At 35.9% G+C, this 18,299-nt stretch overlaps 2 protein-coding genes and 1 long non-coding RNA gene across 35 annotated transcripts in view; 2 read left to right on the forward strand and 1 right to left on the reverse strand.

Moving 5' to 3' along the window:
- LOC126927031 (G-patch domain and KOW motifs-containing protein-like) overlaps positions 1 to 18,299 on the reverse strand; it is a 730,127-nt gene that overhangs the window by 213,234 nt on the left and 498,594 nt on the right. For 8 of the 33 annotated variants that reach the window (XM_050743343.1, XM_050743321.1, XM_050743320.1 and 5 more), the window contains exon 2: positions 6,254 to 6,297. The exons of 8 other annotated variants lie outside the window; for them this stretch is intronic. In XM_050743343.1, the coding sequence (XP_050599300.1) occupies positions 6,254 to 6,297 (44 nt within the window). Of the gene's footprint in view, positions 1 to 2,792; positions 2,843 to 4,068; positions 4,359 to 5,403; positions 5,643 to 5,756; positions 5,861 to 5,939; positions 6,298 to 6,403; positions 6,730 to 18,299 lie in introns of those variants that run through there. 17 more of the 33 variants (XM_050743329.1, XM_050743331.1, XM_050743330.1 and 14 more) reach the window with 9 other exon arrangements.
- LOC126927061 (uncharacterized) lies at positions 6,960 to 8,580 on the forward strand. Its single transcript, XM_050743434.1, has 3 exons — positions 6,960 to 7,114; positions 8,165 to 8,250; positions 8,435 to 8,580. The coding sequence occupies exons 1-3, from the start codon at positions 7,041 to 7,043 to the stop codon at positions 8,575 to 8,577; spliced, it is 303 nt and encodes a 100-aa protein (XP_050599391.1). The 5' UTR covers positions 6,960 to 7,040; the 3' UTR covers positions 8,578 to 8,580.
- Positions 8,635 to 9,246, forward strand: LOC126927065 (uncharacterized). Its single transcript, XR_007715119.1, has 2 exons — positions 8,635 to 8,785; positions 8,902 to 9,246. It is a non-coding gene; the product is annotated as an uncharacterized LOC126927065 (long non-coding RNA).

The following is an 18,299-nucleotide window of genomic DNA, read 5'->3' on the forward strand; positions in this document are numbered from 1 at the left end:
GTCCACTAGTACTACTTCACGTTTATTACATCCAATAGAATTAACTACTATTTAGGTAAATTATTTTGTGGAATGGTCAAATAATGCTCTTTTCTCATTATACCTTCGACATTCGCTTTCTACATAAAATCAACGGGCTGTGTTTACACTTTTGCTTGTCACGGCGTATCAAGGAAGATTGAAATATAAAGTAATTCGCACAAAAAAGTAGATATTAGTATTGATGTTATTGTATTCCATATTTGACCTTAAAATATGAATAAAATCAGTCTAAGTATTAATGAAATTTCAAACATTTTTTCTAAAACAACGGAACTTTCCTTTCTAATGAGCACTATATGATGCAATAGAAAAACAATTTGACACTGAAAATTGTGGTCAAGATCAATTTTGCGCTACACTTATTTAACCAATTTTCATCAAATCGAAGGTGTAGAATGGCTTGAAACAAATACCGCGATAAATACTTTTTTGACACTTTATACAAAGGTGTATATCAATGTGTATATCGATACACATACTCTGTATGTGCATATCCGTGGTAAATATATCCGTTTTTCGAAGCAAAATGTCATCTACCTGTTCAAAAGAGCAAAGCAAAAACACTACATAGAGGGTTTGTTACTGTTAACACTCTCTATTTCCGTGCGTAAAGTATCCAACCAGATATCCAGGAACAGCTTTCAGGGAACGAGATTGAATGTTGATTGAACATATCCTATTTGATCGAATATATTTAATATCGCAATGTTACGTATAACAATATACGCATGGAATTTTAAATGTCATGAGGGTTGCAGCGGACTCAATTTTAATTACAATTTTAATTACATTAAACATTTTGCTCATTGATGACCTTACCTTAATTTTTTTCTCCTTCCTCACTTTCTTCTCCTATGCGAGTGACACAGCAAGATTGATAGTAACAAGCGATTTCATTAAAACACAATCTCCTTTTCCATTTGATGAACACGATACGAGACGAGGGAATGATTTATGAACATGATACGAGACGAGGGAATGGTTTAGGAACACGACTTTCGAGCGGTTTCAACAACTATTAAGTTTCATTTATAGCAACACAGTTCGCTGGTGAGTGTCGAGGCGTGCAGACGTGTGTCCAGTGCCCTGCAAAGTCCACAAAACAGCACGTGACCATCCAGTTGCTGCTGAGTGCCCAGACGTGCAGACGTGTGTCCAGTGCCCTGTGAAGTTCACAAAACTCCACCTGACGCCCATCTGTCGAAAGCGAATCCAACTAACCTAGCCAGGGGTTAACAGCCTCTCGACTAGTTCTTTCACACTGAATTAACTAGCTCGATGATGGCTCTATCATTCCCAACAGGCTCTCCGGAGCTAAATTATAACACCGCCATTTTGCCTCCCCCGTGGCAAGGGGGCAACACATCTATCCTGGTAAACGACCATCACACGAAAAAACGAAAGCTCGAACCAACCAAGACAAATGTGAAGAAGAGTCAAACTAAACCACCAGCCAGCCAGGTGACCACCTTCAATAGATTCTCAATACTGGAGTCCACGGAAGACTCCATGATTACAACCGAAAAGGTAAATAATCTCCATACTCAAAGAATTCCCACTCCCCCACCAATATTCATTGACGACGTAATCGACATACAGTCAATGATAAGGACTATCGAAAAAGACATCAGCAAAGAGGACTACAAGTTAAAGATTAACAACAACCACGTGAAAATTCTGCCGACCCACCCAGATGCCTATAGAAAGTTAACCAAGCTATTAAAAACGTTAAACGCTAAATTCCACACATATCAGCTCAAACAAGAAAGACCATTTCGAGTGGTGCTACGCAATATCCATCACTCAGTCGATCTAGAAGAACTAAAATGCGAACTGTCAAATCACGGCCACGAAGTAACTAACATCAGTAACATTAGGCATAGAATCACAAAAAACCCACTATCCTTATTTTTCATAGATTTAAAACAAAAAGCAAATAACAAAGAAATCTACAATATCAATCGGCTGATGAACTCCATAGTTAAGTTCGAGCCACCTCTTGCAAAGAAAGAAATAATACAATGCAAGAGGTGCCAAAGGTACGGCCACACGCAGAAATACTGCAATCACAACTTCCGGTGCGTAAAATGTGCAGGTAATCACCCCACTGACCAATGCACTAAATCCCCGGAAACCCCCGCCAAGTGTATCCACTGTCAAGGAGAGCATCCTGCAAACTACAAAGGATCAGCCTACAAATCGCTACATAATATAAAGTATCCAAAACTGAGACCCAAGGACATAAACATACAAGAACCTAAACCCCAAAAACTCACCACACCAACAGTATCCTATGCGCAGGCAACACAAGGAAACGCATACAACTCGAAAACACACAGTGTACACACAGAAAATAGAATTCCCACCCCACAAAGCACAGACAACTTTACCAGACTCGAAAAACTTATCGAGAAGCAAACTGAGCAAATTAACAACTTGCTGTCACTACTCACACGCTTCATGGACAAATTCATAAGCACAGAAGCAAAATAAAACCAATGCGAATAGCTCTGTGGAACGCCAACGGTCTAGCTCAGCACAAAGCCGAACTAGAACTATTCTTAAAACAACAACAAATCGATGTGATGCTCATATCCGAAACCCACTTCACCGACAAAAACTACCTCAAAATACACGGCTACAACTTCTACCACACCCAACAACCCAGCGGAAAGGATCACGGCGGCACCGGAATCATAATCAAGTCAAACATCAAGCACTACGAACTTCAACCATTCCAGAAAGACTACCTCCAAGCAACAAACGTAGCAATAGAAGACTGTCATGGTACAATCACCACCTCAGCTGTATATTGCCCTCCCAGACACTCCATCGCCAAAGAAGACTTTGACCACTTCCTGGACACCCTGGGCAGCAAATTCATAGCCGGAGGAGACTACAACGCTAAACACACCCAATGGGGCAGCAGACTGGTTACAGTAAGAGGCAAAAACCTCCTCAACAGCATATTAACCAACAACCTCAACTACCTTACCACGTACGAACCCACACACTGGCCCACCGATACAAACAAAATACCCAATCTCCTTGATTTCTTCATAACTAAAAATATCTCGTCAAGACACGTCCAAATCAATTCCTCGGCTGATCTCTCCTCTGATCATTCCCCCGTGATAGTAACAGTCAGTTCAACTATCATCGAGAATACACCTAATGGCCCCATTCATAACCAACACACCAACTGGCAGCTCTTTAGAGAAGTCTTTACCCACACAACTTCAGCCTCAACCTCACTAAAAACCAATGATGAAATCGAAGCAGCCACGGAATACCTAAATGAGAGCATAATAAACGCTATCCGCGTCTCCACACCGGCAAAAACGTCCACCAGCAACCACGAATACCCCCAGTACATACTAAAAAAAATAGCAGAAAAACGTAGACTAAGAAGGATATGGCAGACCCATAGAACACCGGAGGACAAACGCAAACTAAACAACGCAACTAGAAAACTATCCAAAATCATAAAGAACTACAATAATGACCGTTTTCACAAATACCTCGCCAGCCTGTCCCCCACAGCCGACTCAAACTACTCACTATGGAAAGCCTCCAGGAAACTCACGCGCCCCCCACAAATAATACCTCCAATCCGCCGCCCGCAGGGTGGATGGGCGCGTAGCCCTATAGAAAAAGCCAACCTATTTGCCAAACATTTGACTGAAGTATTCCAACCCCATTCCTCCATAGCCGCAGAGGACGTCACCGAATACCTGCACACTCCCTTCCAAATGTCCGCTCCTATTCAACCCTTCACTTCTGCAGAGATCATAGAAGCAATCAGTCGCCTAAACCCCAAGAAAGCAGCAGGTCACGACCAAATAGGAAATAAAGCAATCAAGGAACTTCCCATAAAAGGGATTGCACTCATCGCATCAATCTTTAACGCCATCCTCCGCCTTGAACACTTTCCTAAGGCGTGGAAAATCTCACTAATCACCCTCATCCCCAAACCCGGTAAACCAATATATGAAACCAGCTCCTATCGCCCAATCAGTCTCTTACCTACCCTGTCTAAGCTATTCGAGAGGATGCTCACGAATCGTCTCCTTCCACTCCTAGAAGAATTGAAGACTCTCCCAGATCACCAATGCGGCTTCCGAAAACAACACTCAACAGTAGAGCAAATCCACCGCATAACCCACATAATCAGCCAAACACTTGAAAAGAGAAAATACTGCTCAGCCGTATTCCTAGACATCCAACAGGCATTCGATAAAGTATGGCATGAAGGGCTACTCTACAAGCTTAAAAAAATCCTACCCCACCCATACTACTCCATCTTAAAATCCTACCTAACCAACAGACAATTCATAGTTAAATGTATAGGCGCCACTTCCGCAACATTCCCAATAAAATCCGGCATACCGCAAGGTAGTGTCCTCGGACCCCTACTATTCTCCATCTACACTGCCGACTTACCCATATCAAACGAGGTAACAATAGCAACATTTGCCGACGACACAGCACTATTAGCTACCCACGCAGACCCGGCAATTGCCTCATCCACTCTCCAGCGAAGTCTCGACTCCATGGAAAAGTGGTTCCAAAAATGGGGTTTTAAAATAAACGAAAAAAAATCTTCCCATGTAACCTTCACGCTCCGAAAACAAACCTGCCCCCAGGTCACCATTAACAACACAATAATCCCAAGCAAGGACTCCGTAAGATACCTGGGCATGACCCTGGACAGGAGGCTAACTTGGGAAAAACATATCTCCGAAAAAACAAAGCAACTAAAGGAAAAACTAAGAAAATTCTATTGGCTCACGGGCCGACGCTCCAAACTAAACATACAGAACAAAATAACCCTCTACAAGGCCGTAATAAAACCTGTCTGGACCTACGGAATCCAACTATGGGGAACAGCAAGTAACTCCAACATTGAAATACTCCAACGCTTCCAATTGAAAACGCTAAGATCCCTATTAAATGCACCCTGGTATGTTACCAACGAAACAATCCACCGAGACCTCAAGATACCTACAGTCAAAGATGAAATACACAAGTCCAGAAGCAGATATAGCACAAGAGTCAACAACCACCACAACCCACTAGTCACCCAACTACTGGACACGACGGACCGATCTACATTTATCATATTTTATATAAAATTAGAAGGGACCTTTAAAAAATTGCATGCAACAACACACTTACAGGTACTCTTGAATTAGTTTCTCTACATGTCCGATTATGTCTTTATATGTATATGTCAATTCAAATTTATTTTCTTAAATGTCCCTTAATGAAAAACTAACACTTCATATTAACTTTGAACTTTTGAGTTCTTAGAATATTCTGATTTAGTCACTGGCTATACCATAAATTCATTTACAGATATTATATTTCCACCAAGAGCTAGTTTTATTATGAGCCTTCCTGCATCATCATCGAATCCTTCTATTTGACCATAATTATTACTTTGTTTTCCAGCTATAATTTTCACAAATGTTCCTTTCTCGATTTTAACTTCTTCCTCTTCTTTTTTGGAATCTGTATTTTTCTTCTGCAATGCTACTTTGTCTGCTCCAAGACCCATACCTTTTGGTCGTAATTCTGGTATGACAGCTGCTACTAATCTGTAATAGTTAGAATAAACGATTGTGAAATAAAAAATGATATTCTCTGTTTACTTTCCAATAAGTGATGTATTAAATACATATAATTAATTTAATCCAGAGTAAAATTCATACTTTTCATTTCAACCAATTCCCTTTCTTGGTTGCCATCCCATTCCCCTTAACATTGCTACACCAAAAGCATCAATAGGAATTTTTTCATAATCTTCTAACGTAGACTGAAAAATAGAAAACGATATTTATAATATGCAAATGTAATACATCTGTGCATTGCACATCAATATGTTGATAACGTACCTGTTCTTTGCCTCTTAATGATTCATCTTCTACTAAAGGTAAAGTTAAATCATTTGTTTTAGTTTCATATTTATTCTTTGACTTAAGTTCCTCAATGATTTCTTTCGTCGCTTGCTCTTCTAAAGTAACAACTTTATTTTCACTATCTTCAACTGGCTCTTTCTTTATTGATATTATTGGCGATGTTTTTCCATTAGATAGCTTTGATTTTGCCTCGTTAACACTAGCGTCTCCTACCTTTTCCTTATCTGCCTTCGGAAGGAAAATGTCTGCATCTATTTTATTAAGAATTCTATCATGCCAGGTTTTTTAACCTAGTAATGGAATAATTAGAGGTTCATCTTTTTTTTCTTCCTCACTGAAATAAAAAAATTGTTTTCAAATATATATATTCCGCTATTGGTGATTTTTATAGGTTAGATTGAGGTTATATGTTTCTTGATTATAAATTTTACTTTTTGAACTCACCCTCCTATTACTTTAATACCTTTCTCATCAAGGCATTCAATGTAATCAACTTTCTTTTTTTCTTGTGGAATAGCATTTTTTAACACAGGTTTCTTAATAGATTTCGCAAAACCGAAGGAAATCTTCTTTCCTTCTTCTGCCATTTATTTGTTATTTTAACACTGACTTATAGATCAATACACATGTATATACTAGACATAAAGATTGATGTCACTTGAATCTATGTACATGAATCTAATATCTTATTATACTTTATTAATCTACTCACAATTACTTGCACATTACTAAAATTTCATTCCGACAATGTATCAAGCGTCTGAATAAGTGACATTAAAGTAAACATATATCAAAGAGGAAATAAGAAGAACTGACGCCTATGGTTTTCTATGTTACAGAGCTAGTGCTGCATCATACGGCCAAATGCCGAAGGTGGCTTATGCTAGTATATACCTGCCTATACGTTTCAATGAGAAAATCGATATTATGTGTTCATGTGAAAATTCACATTTCCCTAGGAGCTGTATTTTGATAGATTTAAGCTTCTAATGGAGCATTTTAAACGTATAGAGTATACTATGAAGTAGATAGTAGTGCGGATCATTTTATATTCATAGAAAGTTTGAATGTATAGAAATGTACAAAATGCTCATGATATGCAAAAATATGCAAAATATTCAAAGTAAACCAATCATCAAAAAGTTTAGAAGGTGAAACAAATTTCTTTAATAACACCTAGATTAATTCTTATTTGTTAACAATCCCATATATAACCATAGCTTTCGCCCGGCGCATATACGCGCCCATACATGCGTTAATAAGATAAGAGGAAATAAAAGACAGATTATCGATAAAATACACTAACACATATGTAATACGTGGATATATTACCACTCAGATTACACATATTATATATTATAAGGGAATATGTATACCACGTATATATGTAGAACGAACATTTCAAACTTGTTTATAGCCCGTGCGCACACATAAATGCACGCACACGAACAATTTTTCGAACGATAATTATATTAATAATTTATAACCATTTATATTTTTATATTTTTATATTTTTATATTTTTATATTTTTATATGATAAGCATTTATATTTTTTAAAATATGTTCTTATGGCATACATATTTATTCCACGCTTCATATCTATCCACATCCGTAACTGTAGGTGACATTGTTTTTTAACAATTTTGCTATTATTTCATAATTCTTTAATTCATATTTCAAAGTCGTAACAGATGTTTCTTTTTTTTTTTTCAAGTTTTTCCCATATTGGACTTATTTCTAGCAGCCATGCTTGCTTACAAAGCAATTTTATATCCACGCAAGAATATTTTTCAGTAGATTTTATTATGTGCTTTACAATATCCATATTCTCTAATAACTGGTTGCTAAGGTATAATTTGAACATACCAAGTCGAGTAACTTCATTTGGTAATGATACGTATATTTTCTTTTCAAGGAATCTGCGTAAAGCTGCATCAATGTCCCTAATAATATATTTACAATAAATATTATTGTTCTGTTATATTAATAATAACAAAGGAATATTCCGCACAACACAATAATTAAGATTAAGATAATGAATAATTATGATATTAAGATATTTTCTACTTAGAAAACATTGAAATAGCGTGATATACATAGCAAGGGCAATTAGTTACAGCCAAAAGAACTACATTAGAATTTTCGTTAGATACTAATCCATCCAATCTAGAAAGAAGTTCTGATCTGAATCTCTTTGCAGGTTCAGACAATGTACAGTTTACTCCTTTATTTGTGCCTATCCAGTCAATCTCATCGATAAAAATAATTGTAGGCGAAAAATTATAGGCAAGTTCAAATAAAACCTGTTCAGTTTAACAAATGTATTTATTATTTATTAAATATTATATTCAAAATTCCTTAAATTCATTGTTTCATCACGAACGTAATATCATTTCGTTTTCCAAACAACTATTCTAGTTATATATGATTATTATTATATACGATATATTCCAGAATCTCTTCTTCATAGACAAAGGAAATCAACTTACACGGATATACTTCTCGGAATCACCTCTCCATTTGCTCACCAATGAGCTGGCCGTTATGTTAAAAAAGGTGCATTGGCATTCTGTTGCGACTGCCTTCGCCAACATCGTCTTCCCTATTTCGTAATTGCTTGTATAGCAGAATAACTTTCCAGGGAGAAAATGGGCCTTTAAAAAAGATAAGGTACTTGAGGAGATACACAATGGCCTCCTTAATAGCAGATTTACATTCCTCTAGGCCTACGATGTTGTCCCAATATACATTTAATTTTGTCAGTATGATTTCCTGCGACAATACAAAGATGAAATGGCGCATAATCTCCGTATTAATTTCCGTAAATGTTATGTAATTCGTTATTTAAAGCTTTACTGAAATCAATATTTACAATACGTATATTAATCGAAAATAACTTACGCATGAAATGTCTTCAATAATCTTCCATAATTCCAGATTGTCTATATAAAGCTTCTGAGCCTATTTTGATATCTTTGATTGCGTGGATTGTTCCATTAAGATGTTAAATAGCTCTCCTCTTCTGATGAAGATTCATCGCTTTCATTGGCGAAAATTGATGTCACTGTCATTGCGAGATTAATATCATCCGTAGCATCACCCCTCATCTTCTGTTGTGCATTCCTCCCTTTCACAGACCCAGATACAGACTCACTTCTCGTTTGTTTGCTAACAGATTTGACACGTTTTACTACTTCTTCAAAGATTGAATGATATTGTAATCGATACGTTGAATACGTTGAGAACGTTGAATAGTGTTAAATAATTTAAATTCTTACACTTTGTTCGCATTTGTCATTTCCCTCGTCTTTATTTCCTTTTCAGTTATTTTCTTGCACAATATAGGATATTTTTGGAATTTCATCTTGTAATAATTTTCATATTCTGTAAGAATAATTTCAAAATCGACGTTGTCGCAGACTCGATATTTCCGAGGTAGACGAGCTTCCCGGATTAATACATCGCTAATGTCTACATATCTAAAAAATATAATTTTTAATTCATTGAACAAATTTTATGCTATGAGTACACACTATACGATAATCATCAATTAACTGTTTTATTTCTAGGTAAGACAGACAAAAAGAATATACTGTCTATTTATTATTATATAAATCCTCGGCGATAATTTTTTGCCTTCTGCTTTTTAATTTCTAATTTTTAAAGTTTGAATTTAAATATATTTTCATTTATAACTAGTTAATCTACGTTATCGATTGAGTTACTCTATAACTACTGAGTTACCGATGTCGATTTTCAAATTTTGGTTCCTTCCCCTCTTTCCACACTAATTTCTATTTCGATTGGTCGCCGATATTATTCGAAAAAATTGCAACTAAGAAGATATCTAAATATATACACATAATATAAATTTATAAACATAATTTTGTTATCTACTATCTTGATACGTGCAAAGATAAATCTTAATGATATATAATACAGCGTAAATGGTTATAAATAATTAATTATTGACAATAATTATAAGAATTATCGAAAGAAAAAATCATAGATACTATGTGCGAGTGTAAAATATCGCAAAAAATGAACAACAACTGTGAAAAACGCAATATGGCAAATCAATGACAAAACACACTCATGACTGTCATGGAAGTTCCAAAGTCTAAAATCTAGAATATTCCTTACCTCTTTTCGCAAATTATGAGATATCTTATTTGTGGTACCTTGCAGCGATAAATCACCGTTCATTGTAATAGTTTTAAATGTGATAATGATATCCTTGTATTGACTATCGTTTTTCGATAGTTACGAGAATTTTCGTTTATTACTTTGAGACAATCCGTCACTTCCTTTCTCTTATAAAGTTTCCCTTCAACTCCGTTGAAAACTGAGCATCAAACAGGAGACGAACGATTTGTTGTCATGGCAATGTTAGTTCACACGTAAGCAGGGTGCGAATATAATGATGGAATAGTCGAATCCTGTCTACTGTATAGTAAGATGGATGCGACATGGAAATAGAAAGAGAAGGCTGTATATAAGCATTTTCTATCCTTGTTTAATCAGGCATGCACACTAGTGGACACTGACGGCGCTCGTTTACCGTTGTTACACATATCCGGTACAAGTACGCGGGCATTAGAGAAGGACGGAACGGTCTCTCTCTTTACCCCTATATCGCGTTTTTAGTTCGCTCATGCGCTCTGTACTTATATCTATTACATTTCCACCATAAGCAGCGGCCGTGCAGTGACTTACAAAAGTTTCGAACTCGCGGACGTTTAATCACGTTCCCTACTCCGAAGGGGTAAGTACAAAGTTGCTCGTCTCAGTACTCTTGTTAGAAGTTTTATCATCTTTTTCATTTCGTGGCTACAAGTTTTTCCAGGAAATTCTTATCGTTTTACAAGGGCTGTGGGACACAGTGACGTCAGCTATCGATCATATACGCGAATTTGTTGTAAATTAATTAGGAGAATATCTGGAGTTGTTTATCGTTGCCAGCTGTAAAATATTAGAATTTTTCATTCATAATTGTCATATTTTCGACTCTTCCGTTGCCAAGACCATCTTGAAAGATTTTTGGTATGTTCCATCACCCTTGTTAAAAGTGTGCCCATTGGTTAGCTATATTGATTTTAAAAACCAATACGTATATCAAGTTTATTATCTAACAGAAACAAAGAAATTCGTTTTATTAACGAATTTTCGATGTTTCTTCTCAATTTCCTTTAGCATCGAACGAAGAACATTATTTGATCAAACGTTTCATCGTTCAGATTATATTTCGTTTAAAAAGATTGAAATTGATATCGAGATAAAATCAAAAAGTATCCGTTGTTCTCGAACATTCTAGTATTCCTTCGCCGCCCGGGAGAAAGACAGGTATGAAGAAAGAGGATATTTTTTTTTATTAACTTTTTAATATTGATATTTCGACAAATATTGACGTGTGCAGCGAGAAAATCGAGTGAAATTTTCAATAATATCGTTTTAATAATTTGTGAAACGAATTAGTTTGGTTTTTTCCATTTTTATTAGTTTCCGTCAGTGCTGATTGACGCGCCACTCCAGTTTCCATTTCCGTTTCTCGAAATTTCCTACGTCCTTGGTCTTTGGGACTCTTTGCCCAGGTAACTGCATTGCTTCTGGGTACGTCTCACCGTTCGGGTCTCTCGAGCTTTCGGTGTCAGTTGTTACCGTTGAAGGAAGAGAAGCTGGTGACGGATATTATCGGATAAATCGTTTATTCTGGAAAAGTTCGAGTAAGTTCGTTCTGTTTGAATAAATCAAGACATAGATCAATTTTTATCGTATCATCGTGATTCGCCATGTCGTACGTTTGGTTTCGGGATACCATATGTTTTTAATTTGGTACTTTTAATTTGACATTTTACGCCTATAATCGTGACAGGAAGATACTTTCAGTGAATTATAAATATTTTAAATTATAAATTATAAATATTTGTTATAAATTACAATCATACTACGGGGAAAAGTGAAACATATGTTTTCTTGTGGAACGATTCATGTGATAGTAAATTATTCGAAGCATAATAATGCTTAATTAAACATCTATACGGTAACATTTACGGACGAATATTGGGGTAATATTATCGCGTCGCTTTAATCTGGCATTTAATGCTTTGATTGCGGTCTTTGAAATGGCATCACAGATGCTGGTATAATATCACACGAAAAAGGAAGGACCACCAAGTGCACCAGTGCGTTGCAGCCATCGGGGGTGGCTTTGACGCCGGTGCCGAGGAGAGGCGCAGAACGTGTTCGATCGACCCGCGAACGCAGCCCGTGCTCATACTGCGACAGAGTTCGTTTCAGTTAGTCTCAGTCGCTGTTTGCCCGTCGACAGCGTATAGTCGCGCCGGCCAACGATTATTTTTTCTTTTTTTGTTTCTCGATAATTCTCTCGCAACGTTCTATACGTACACGTTCTATACGTACACCATCAGTTTATCGCGTGATCATTGTTCCCGCTTCCCCTACCTTTTGTCACGTCCTTCAAAGAAGATTTCCCTTCAGTTTTTTGTTGTTTGGGGAAAATTCATCGCTCGGACACATGGATTTATCGACACGACGGTTTATCGAGGCATCAGCGTGATGTACTTTTCAAGTTTCATATTTTCTCTATGATACTTTCTAAGGAGAATTTAGAATTCGAAAGATATCAATTTCCAGGAAATATAGGTCTTTATGAGACCATCGATAGGTTTGAATTTAATTAACTCTCTTATAATTGGTATTTCAATTTTTTAATTCCTTAAATTTAGCTTTCTTTATGCGGTTTCTTTAGCTTTCTTTAGACGATATAACGCGGGCATTTTATGATATATCCAATATATTCGTATATATTTTACTTTATACATTCGATAAATTTCCTTGGTTGGCCGGCCTGCAACCCACATACGGCACTTAATAAAAATTTGTTTCGTTAGAGGTCGTTGTTTGTTCATCTTCGTCATAAAAATGTCATGACGTCATATCATATCACAAGGGTTCTTCTGAAAGCTAGATATTCGATAACAAGATTAATGGTTTTCGGTAGCTTGCAATGTCAAGCTTTGAGCTGGCGGGATCGCCTTGCTGTCAAATCGCCATTCAGCAGCGACCATATTCTTTAACTACGTTCAAGACGTATATCACGCTACAGGAACCATCAAAGGAGGATAATTGCAAGTTAGTTGCCCCTTAGAAACGAGACAGTTGGTTGTTACTTGTTATCCGTAGTTGGTAGTTGTTCTCCTTAGTCGCCACATATTATAAAGACGACATTCATAGTCACCAGTTGCCTTCGCTAATAGTTTCTTGTTGTCTGTAGTTAGTTCTCGTCATCGCTATGTATTCCATCAACCACGTAAAATTTAACATATAGGATTTTATTCTTTTTTATTCTTTCTGTAGGAAGATTCTTTAAGTAATATGAATTTAAGTAACTATTTTATGATACAATAAAGTGGAAAAACGATTATTTTACGTAACGTAATGTTTTAAAGAACATTGAATTTAAAGGATTCAGATAGATATCTTAAACGTAATTAAACCCTCCATATCGTAACAAATTAAAAGAAATTGCGCAAGAAAGTACAAATACATTTAATGCATAAAACATATATTTAAAATCCAAATGTAGGCGTTGACGCGTGCGTGCTACATGTTCGAAACGTTCGTTACATCCGCGATAAAATTTGTAACGACGAAGAAGCTTAACATATGGTGTGCTTCAAGACGACAGTAAAAAGTGTTGGCGGATTTTTCGAAATTTCTTCCATTCTTAATAAAAATATATTGTATAAATATAGTAAGATTTTTCAAATTTAAATAGTTATAATGATTTGAAAGTTTAGAATCGTACGGTTCTGTTTTATCCTTTGAATATACCTGTCATTTTCATATCTCCTTTTAACTAAACTAAATATTTGGAAATCCTATAATTTGTACATTTCTATTTGTGACTAAGATCGATGAAATTAACGCGTAACTATGCTTTCAATAATGGCTTCGATGTATTGCTCACCATTATGGCGGATTAACGTCTCTAAGTGATCGACCTTAATCACTAAATGGCAGCCGCGATTCAGTGGTAGAGCCTTACACATGACGGACATTGCAAGCGCTTGTAAGACGTCTATCGTGAAACGTTTCCAATAGCATCGATTACGACGACGGTGAAATCCGAATAGAAATATATATCGCGTATCGCTTCAGCCTGACATGTCTTAAAATAGAATCACAATTTTTCGTTCTTAAAAAAAAAAAAAAAAAAAAAAGAAAAAAAAGTCTATAAAAATTATATGCAAATAAAATAGATAAATGGATAAATGGTTGTACAAATTTATAAAACAGATATTACAAATATACGTAAATAAATTATATATTTATAAATTGTTTGTTTAAATATCTGTTTGTTTAAATAAATAAAAGGGATATTTACGACTTACAATGAACGTAGTCCTGTTTTTAGTTTTAAACAAAGCAAAAACGGATAACAACTTTTTAAAATGTAAAACTCAACGCAACAGTGGTTTTTTTAATTAATCAATAACGTTCAAAGTTAATTAATTTAGAGTGGTTTGTACATTTTGTATGCTCGCCGTATTTTAACGTTTGATGTGTAACGTTTGATGTAGTACTTGATGCCCGAAAAATCGAAAAATAATTAAATTTGATCGTTTCGTCGAATTTACAAGTGTGTATATTCGTGTGAAATCCTATGTGCTTGTGTATGCTGATGTGAAAGGCGGTAATATATTTTTCTTTTTTCGATTATTGTTGTCAACTTTTGTGTGGAATAAATCAATTCCGTGAATAGAAGTGCAATCAATACAGCTTACTATGAAATGATAGCACAACAACAGTACATATCGCCATTGACGTCAGCTTCACAAAATTTCTCGAGTATCGAGGTCGTCCATTTGGGTTAAGAATTTATTTCCAAAATGCCACAAGCACGAATATCTTATGGAAATCCACTGTATTTCCATTGTAATTTTTAATAATCAGATTCCATATTGTATGCTACGATTCGAGGAAAATCCGCAGCTAATTATTATCTTTGCTGCCTTTAAATACCATAAATAGTCGTCCGTAAATTTTAAAAGATTTTCTGTGCCATACTTATATTGTGTATTTTAGTCTTAAGGTGCGGGTCGTGTTCAATTAATCGAAAGTGATGAAACTGTAATGGGTCACGATAGTCAAATATTAAAAATGGTCTCGTTGGCTACATTTAAAATCTTTACGAGATATATATGCATAGTACGTTGCTACTAGCAACGGGTAGCGATGAGCAATAGAGAACAGTACCTTCCTTATCTCGTCGTGATTATGTACATACCAGTAATGCACAGTACTCGTACTGAATATCTTACAACATCTACATAGATTTTCAGATTTGTTTCGAATATTACCAGCATAACCATGATAGTAGAATTCTGTTACAGTATTAATTCTATAGTGCCGTTATGCATAATACAGCCCTAAAATGTTTCTACAAATATACGAATATTTTCGTCAGCTACTATATTCCAACCATGGCTTATTATGAAAGGAAATATATAACGAAATTACTTGTTTTTTTAGACTAAATTAGTTTAATTTGAATAATTTTAGTAATTGTGTAGGATCGAACAACAACTTATCATTAGCTTCACTCGAGACTTGATTGCACGTAGCAACGTAATTGCGTTGGAACTGAGGGTAGAAAACAATGTCAACCGTTAGACGCGTCCGTCTGGCGAATGTGTAACGCGTGAATAATAGATGGCGGCAATCACGTGAACCCTACTTATAGCTGTTTCGGCTTATATCGTAGCATTCAACCTAGGGTATAACGATAGGGATCATTAGAAGTTCAAAGGCCGGCTGATCAGCCTCATTTTGTTCCATTTTTTAATCAAGCGATGAATCGACAAATTGTACAGATTTCGATGGTTATCACAGTTCTCTGGGAATTTTGAAGCGCGGTTCGTCGAATTTAGTCGGATTGACTACAGACTCTTTTACGAGCAGCTTGAAACTCGATCTAGTTTCGAGAAAATGAAAAATTCGTTTTATCTCTTTGCTTCCCTGTTCCTTCCTTCCTCTTTTTTTTTTCTTTTTACATTGCGTTAAGACCGGCTAAATAATATTGATTGCCATGGACGTTGGCTGGTTCAAAATCACTGACATCGACGATAACAAAAGTAAGTTCGATGATCATTTATCTGAGCCGGTGTTATTCGACTTGAGCTCTGCACATTTGTTAATATTATTCTAGTAGGGATGAGATACTACAAATTTTAAATAACTTCGATTAAAATTATATTATAAAAATTATATTACATTAACGTTTAGAAGTCAATAAAGTGGAAAGAATTACGCGAGATAATGTAAATATAAATTACATTACAAGGAAACAATACGGCTAGGTAATTTGAAACATTCTGGCTAAAATTGCATTCTTTCAAAGTTAGGACGTACAGTATTTACAAAGCAGATTAAGTATCAAATGGGGTACTTAAGAAAATTCATGTTATCATTCTTTAGTAAACATTTTCAGGTAATAGCCTTCTGCAAAAGCTGCTTTACGTTACGTTAACGTATTCATTATTAATATTAATCATATTGTTCTTATCTCCTAGGGGCATAACAATCCATTTTTATATTGTGTTAAAACTAAATTTCTATTAGATTGTTGCAAAATTTTCTTTCGTTTTATAAAGAAATGATAGATTTTTTGTTTTATGTTATTTTATATTAAATTGGAGAAAGGTGGATCGCACATAATTCAATAAAATAATATAAAACAAAAAATATCGTACATCTATCATTTCTTTAGAAAACGAAAGAAACTTTTGGAACAACCTAATATTTCTCTCCAACGACACTTCTACGATGTTAAAATACTTGATAAAAAAATTTGATAAAAATATTAAGAAATTCTAATATTGATTTAAACGTATCGATTTATTTACTTTTCGCTGCCAGAAATTGTTAATTATGATTTCCACTTAAAAGCGTATTTCATATTATGAGGATAAATGATCAAATTCATCTCTAATATACACGTTAGAGAGTCATTTATAGCTGCAATCCTGTTTACCGCTCATATTCCTGGAACTCGATAATTCACTAGGCGATTGCTTTAACCGTGCAGAATACATCCATAAATAATTAATCGCTATTAATATTCCATCGACTTTTGAAAATCCCTGATGTGATCTATTTCACGTGATGAGAATACGTGTAAAGTGAGGTTATTGCTTGATTATCTTTAGTCGAATAAATCGAGTGATTCAAATTATAATGCGGAAGAAAGTCAAAACTATGTATATTATTTTTTTCAATTTTTATGTATCATTTGACGGAAGGAAATTTCGTAAGTAAGGTTCACCTTCTTTAATGTCAATGATTTTGAGATATGTTATTAAGCTCCAAATTCTAAGCAATCTTCTATATATATGTCGGGTCGGCGTTAAGATTTGAGTTAGGGTTGAGGGCGTGAAACGAATCCCTATTGGCGCTAGACGTGATCATTATGCAATAGAGGAGATATTTACTAGTGCAAATATGACTATGATGGAATTGGACAAGTAATCGGATAATTAGGTACTCGAGAAGCTAATGACAATGATCCTAGGCTCACTAACGAATCCGCGGTCAAGGGGATGACGGACTCTACTTTTCCTCAGCGTCTAAGTTGTACTCAATGTTAATGCACGAGGCAATCACTACGTATCTGAGAGTTACTTGAATCGTCTTTGAGGTCGTACCGGAGAGTGGTTCTCCATCACGGTAACGCTGTCGAGGAAAACTATGATGGGTGTGCCCAAGGGCACGAAATCATCGGATTCGTGGAGAAAAGCCTTCATTCGGAAAGTGAGGGAAATTGGCGTTACTGTTAATTGGTCAATTTCCATGTTGGTGGTTAGGGAAGGGTGCTAGCCGCCCTTAAGAGAAAGTTCGAGAAGAGGAAGCGTCGTTCGTGAGAAAAATAGATTTCTCCTATTTTCTCGTAGTTGGAACGAGGACTGTTTGTCGGTTTGAAGGACTTTAGTTAAACAGATCTTAAGATTTATAGCAGGTCCTCGGGCTAGCTGAACATGTACTGTGGAGACGCGTCGACATCTGGTAATCATCTTACTCAAAGAATAGAGTCTGCGTGTGGCGAGCCACGGGACAGGAATCGTTGAAATGCTTACCGTCGTGCCCCGTCCTAAGTATTTCTTTTAAGGAGAGCTATAGGGTTACTTCATGCCTTTGTTAGACAAAACGTTCATCCCTTGACCGCGACTACGTTCGGCGACTGGTTGTCGCCTCGAGCCCGAGCTCACTATCATAAATCTCAAATAAGTACAGTCGAATCGAATGACAACAGTTTC

Source organism: Bombus affinis, unplaced genomic scaffold, assembly GCF_024516045.1.
Source record: "Bombus affinis isolate iyBomAffi1 unplaced genomic scaffold, iyBomAffi1.2 ctg00000070.1, whole genome shotgun sequence".
Lineage (NCBI taxonomy): Eukaryota > Metazoa > Arthropoda > Insecta > Hymenoptera > Apidae > Bombus > Bombus affinis.

Coding starts and splice junctions, on each gene's coding strand:
- LOC126927061 (XM_050743434.1), top strand. CDS start 7,041: ATGTACAAAATGCTCATGATATGCAAAAATATGCAAAATATTCAAAGT. Junction 7,115..8,164: donor ATCATCAAAAAGTTTAGAAG/GTGAAACAAATT, acceptor ATCTCTTTGCAG/GTTCAGACAATGTACAGTTT. Junction 8,251..8,434: donor TTGTAGGCGAAAAATTATAG/GCAAGTTCAAAT, acceptor TCTTCTTCATAG/ACAAAGGAAATCAACTTACA.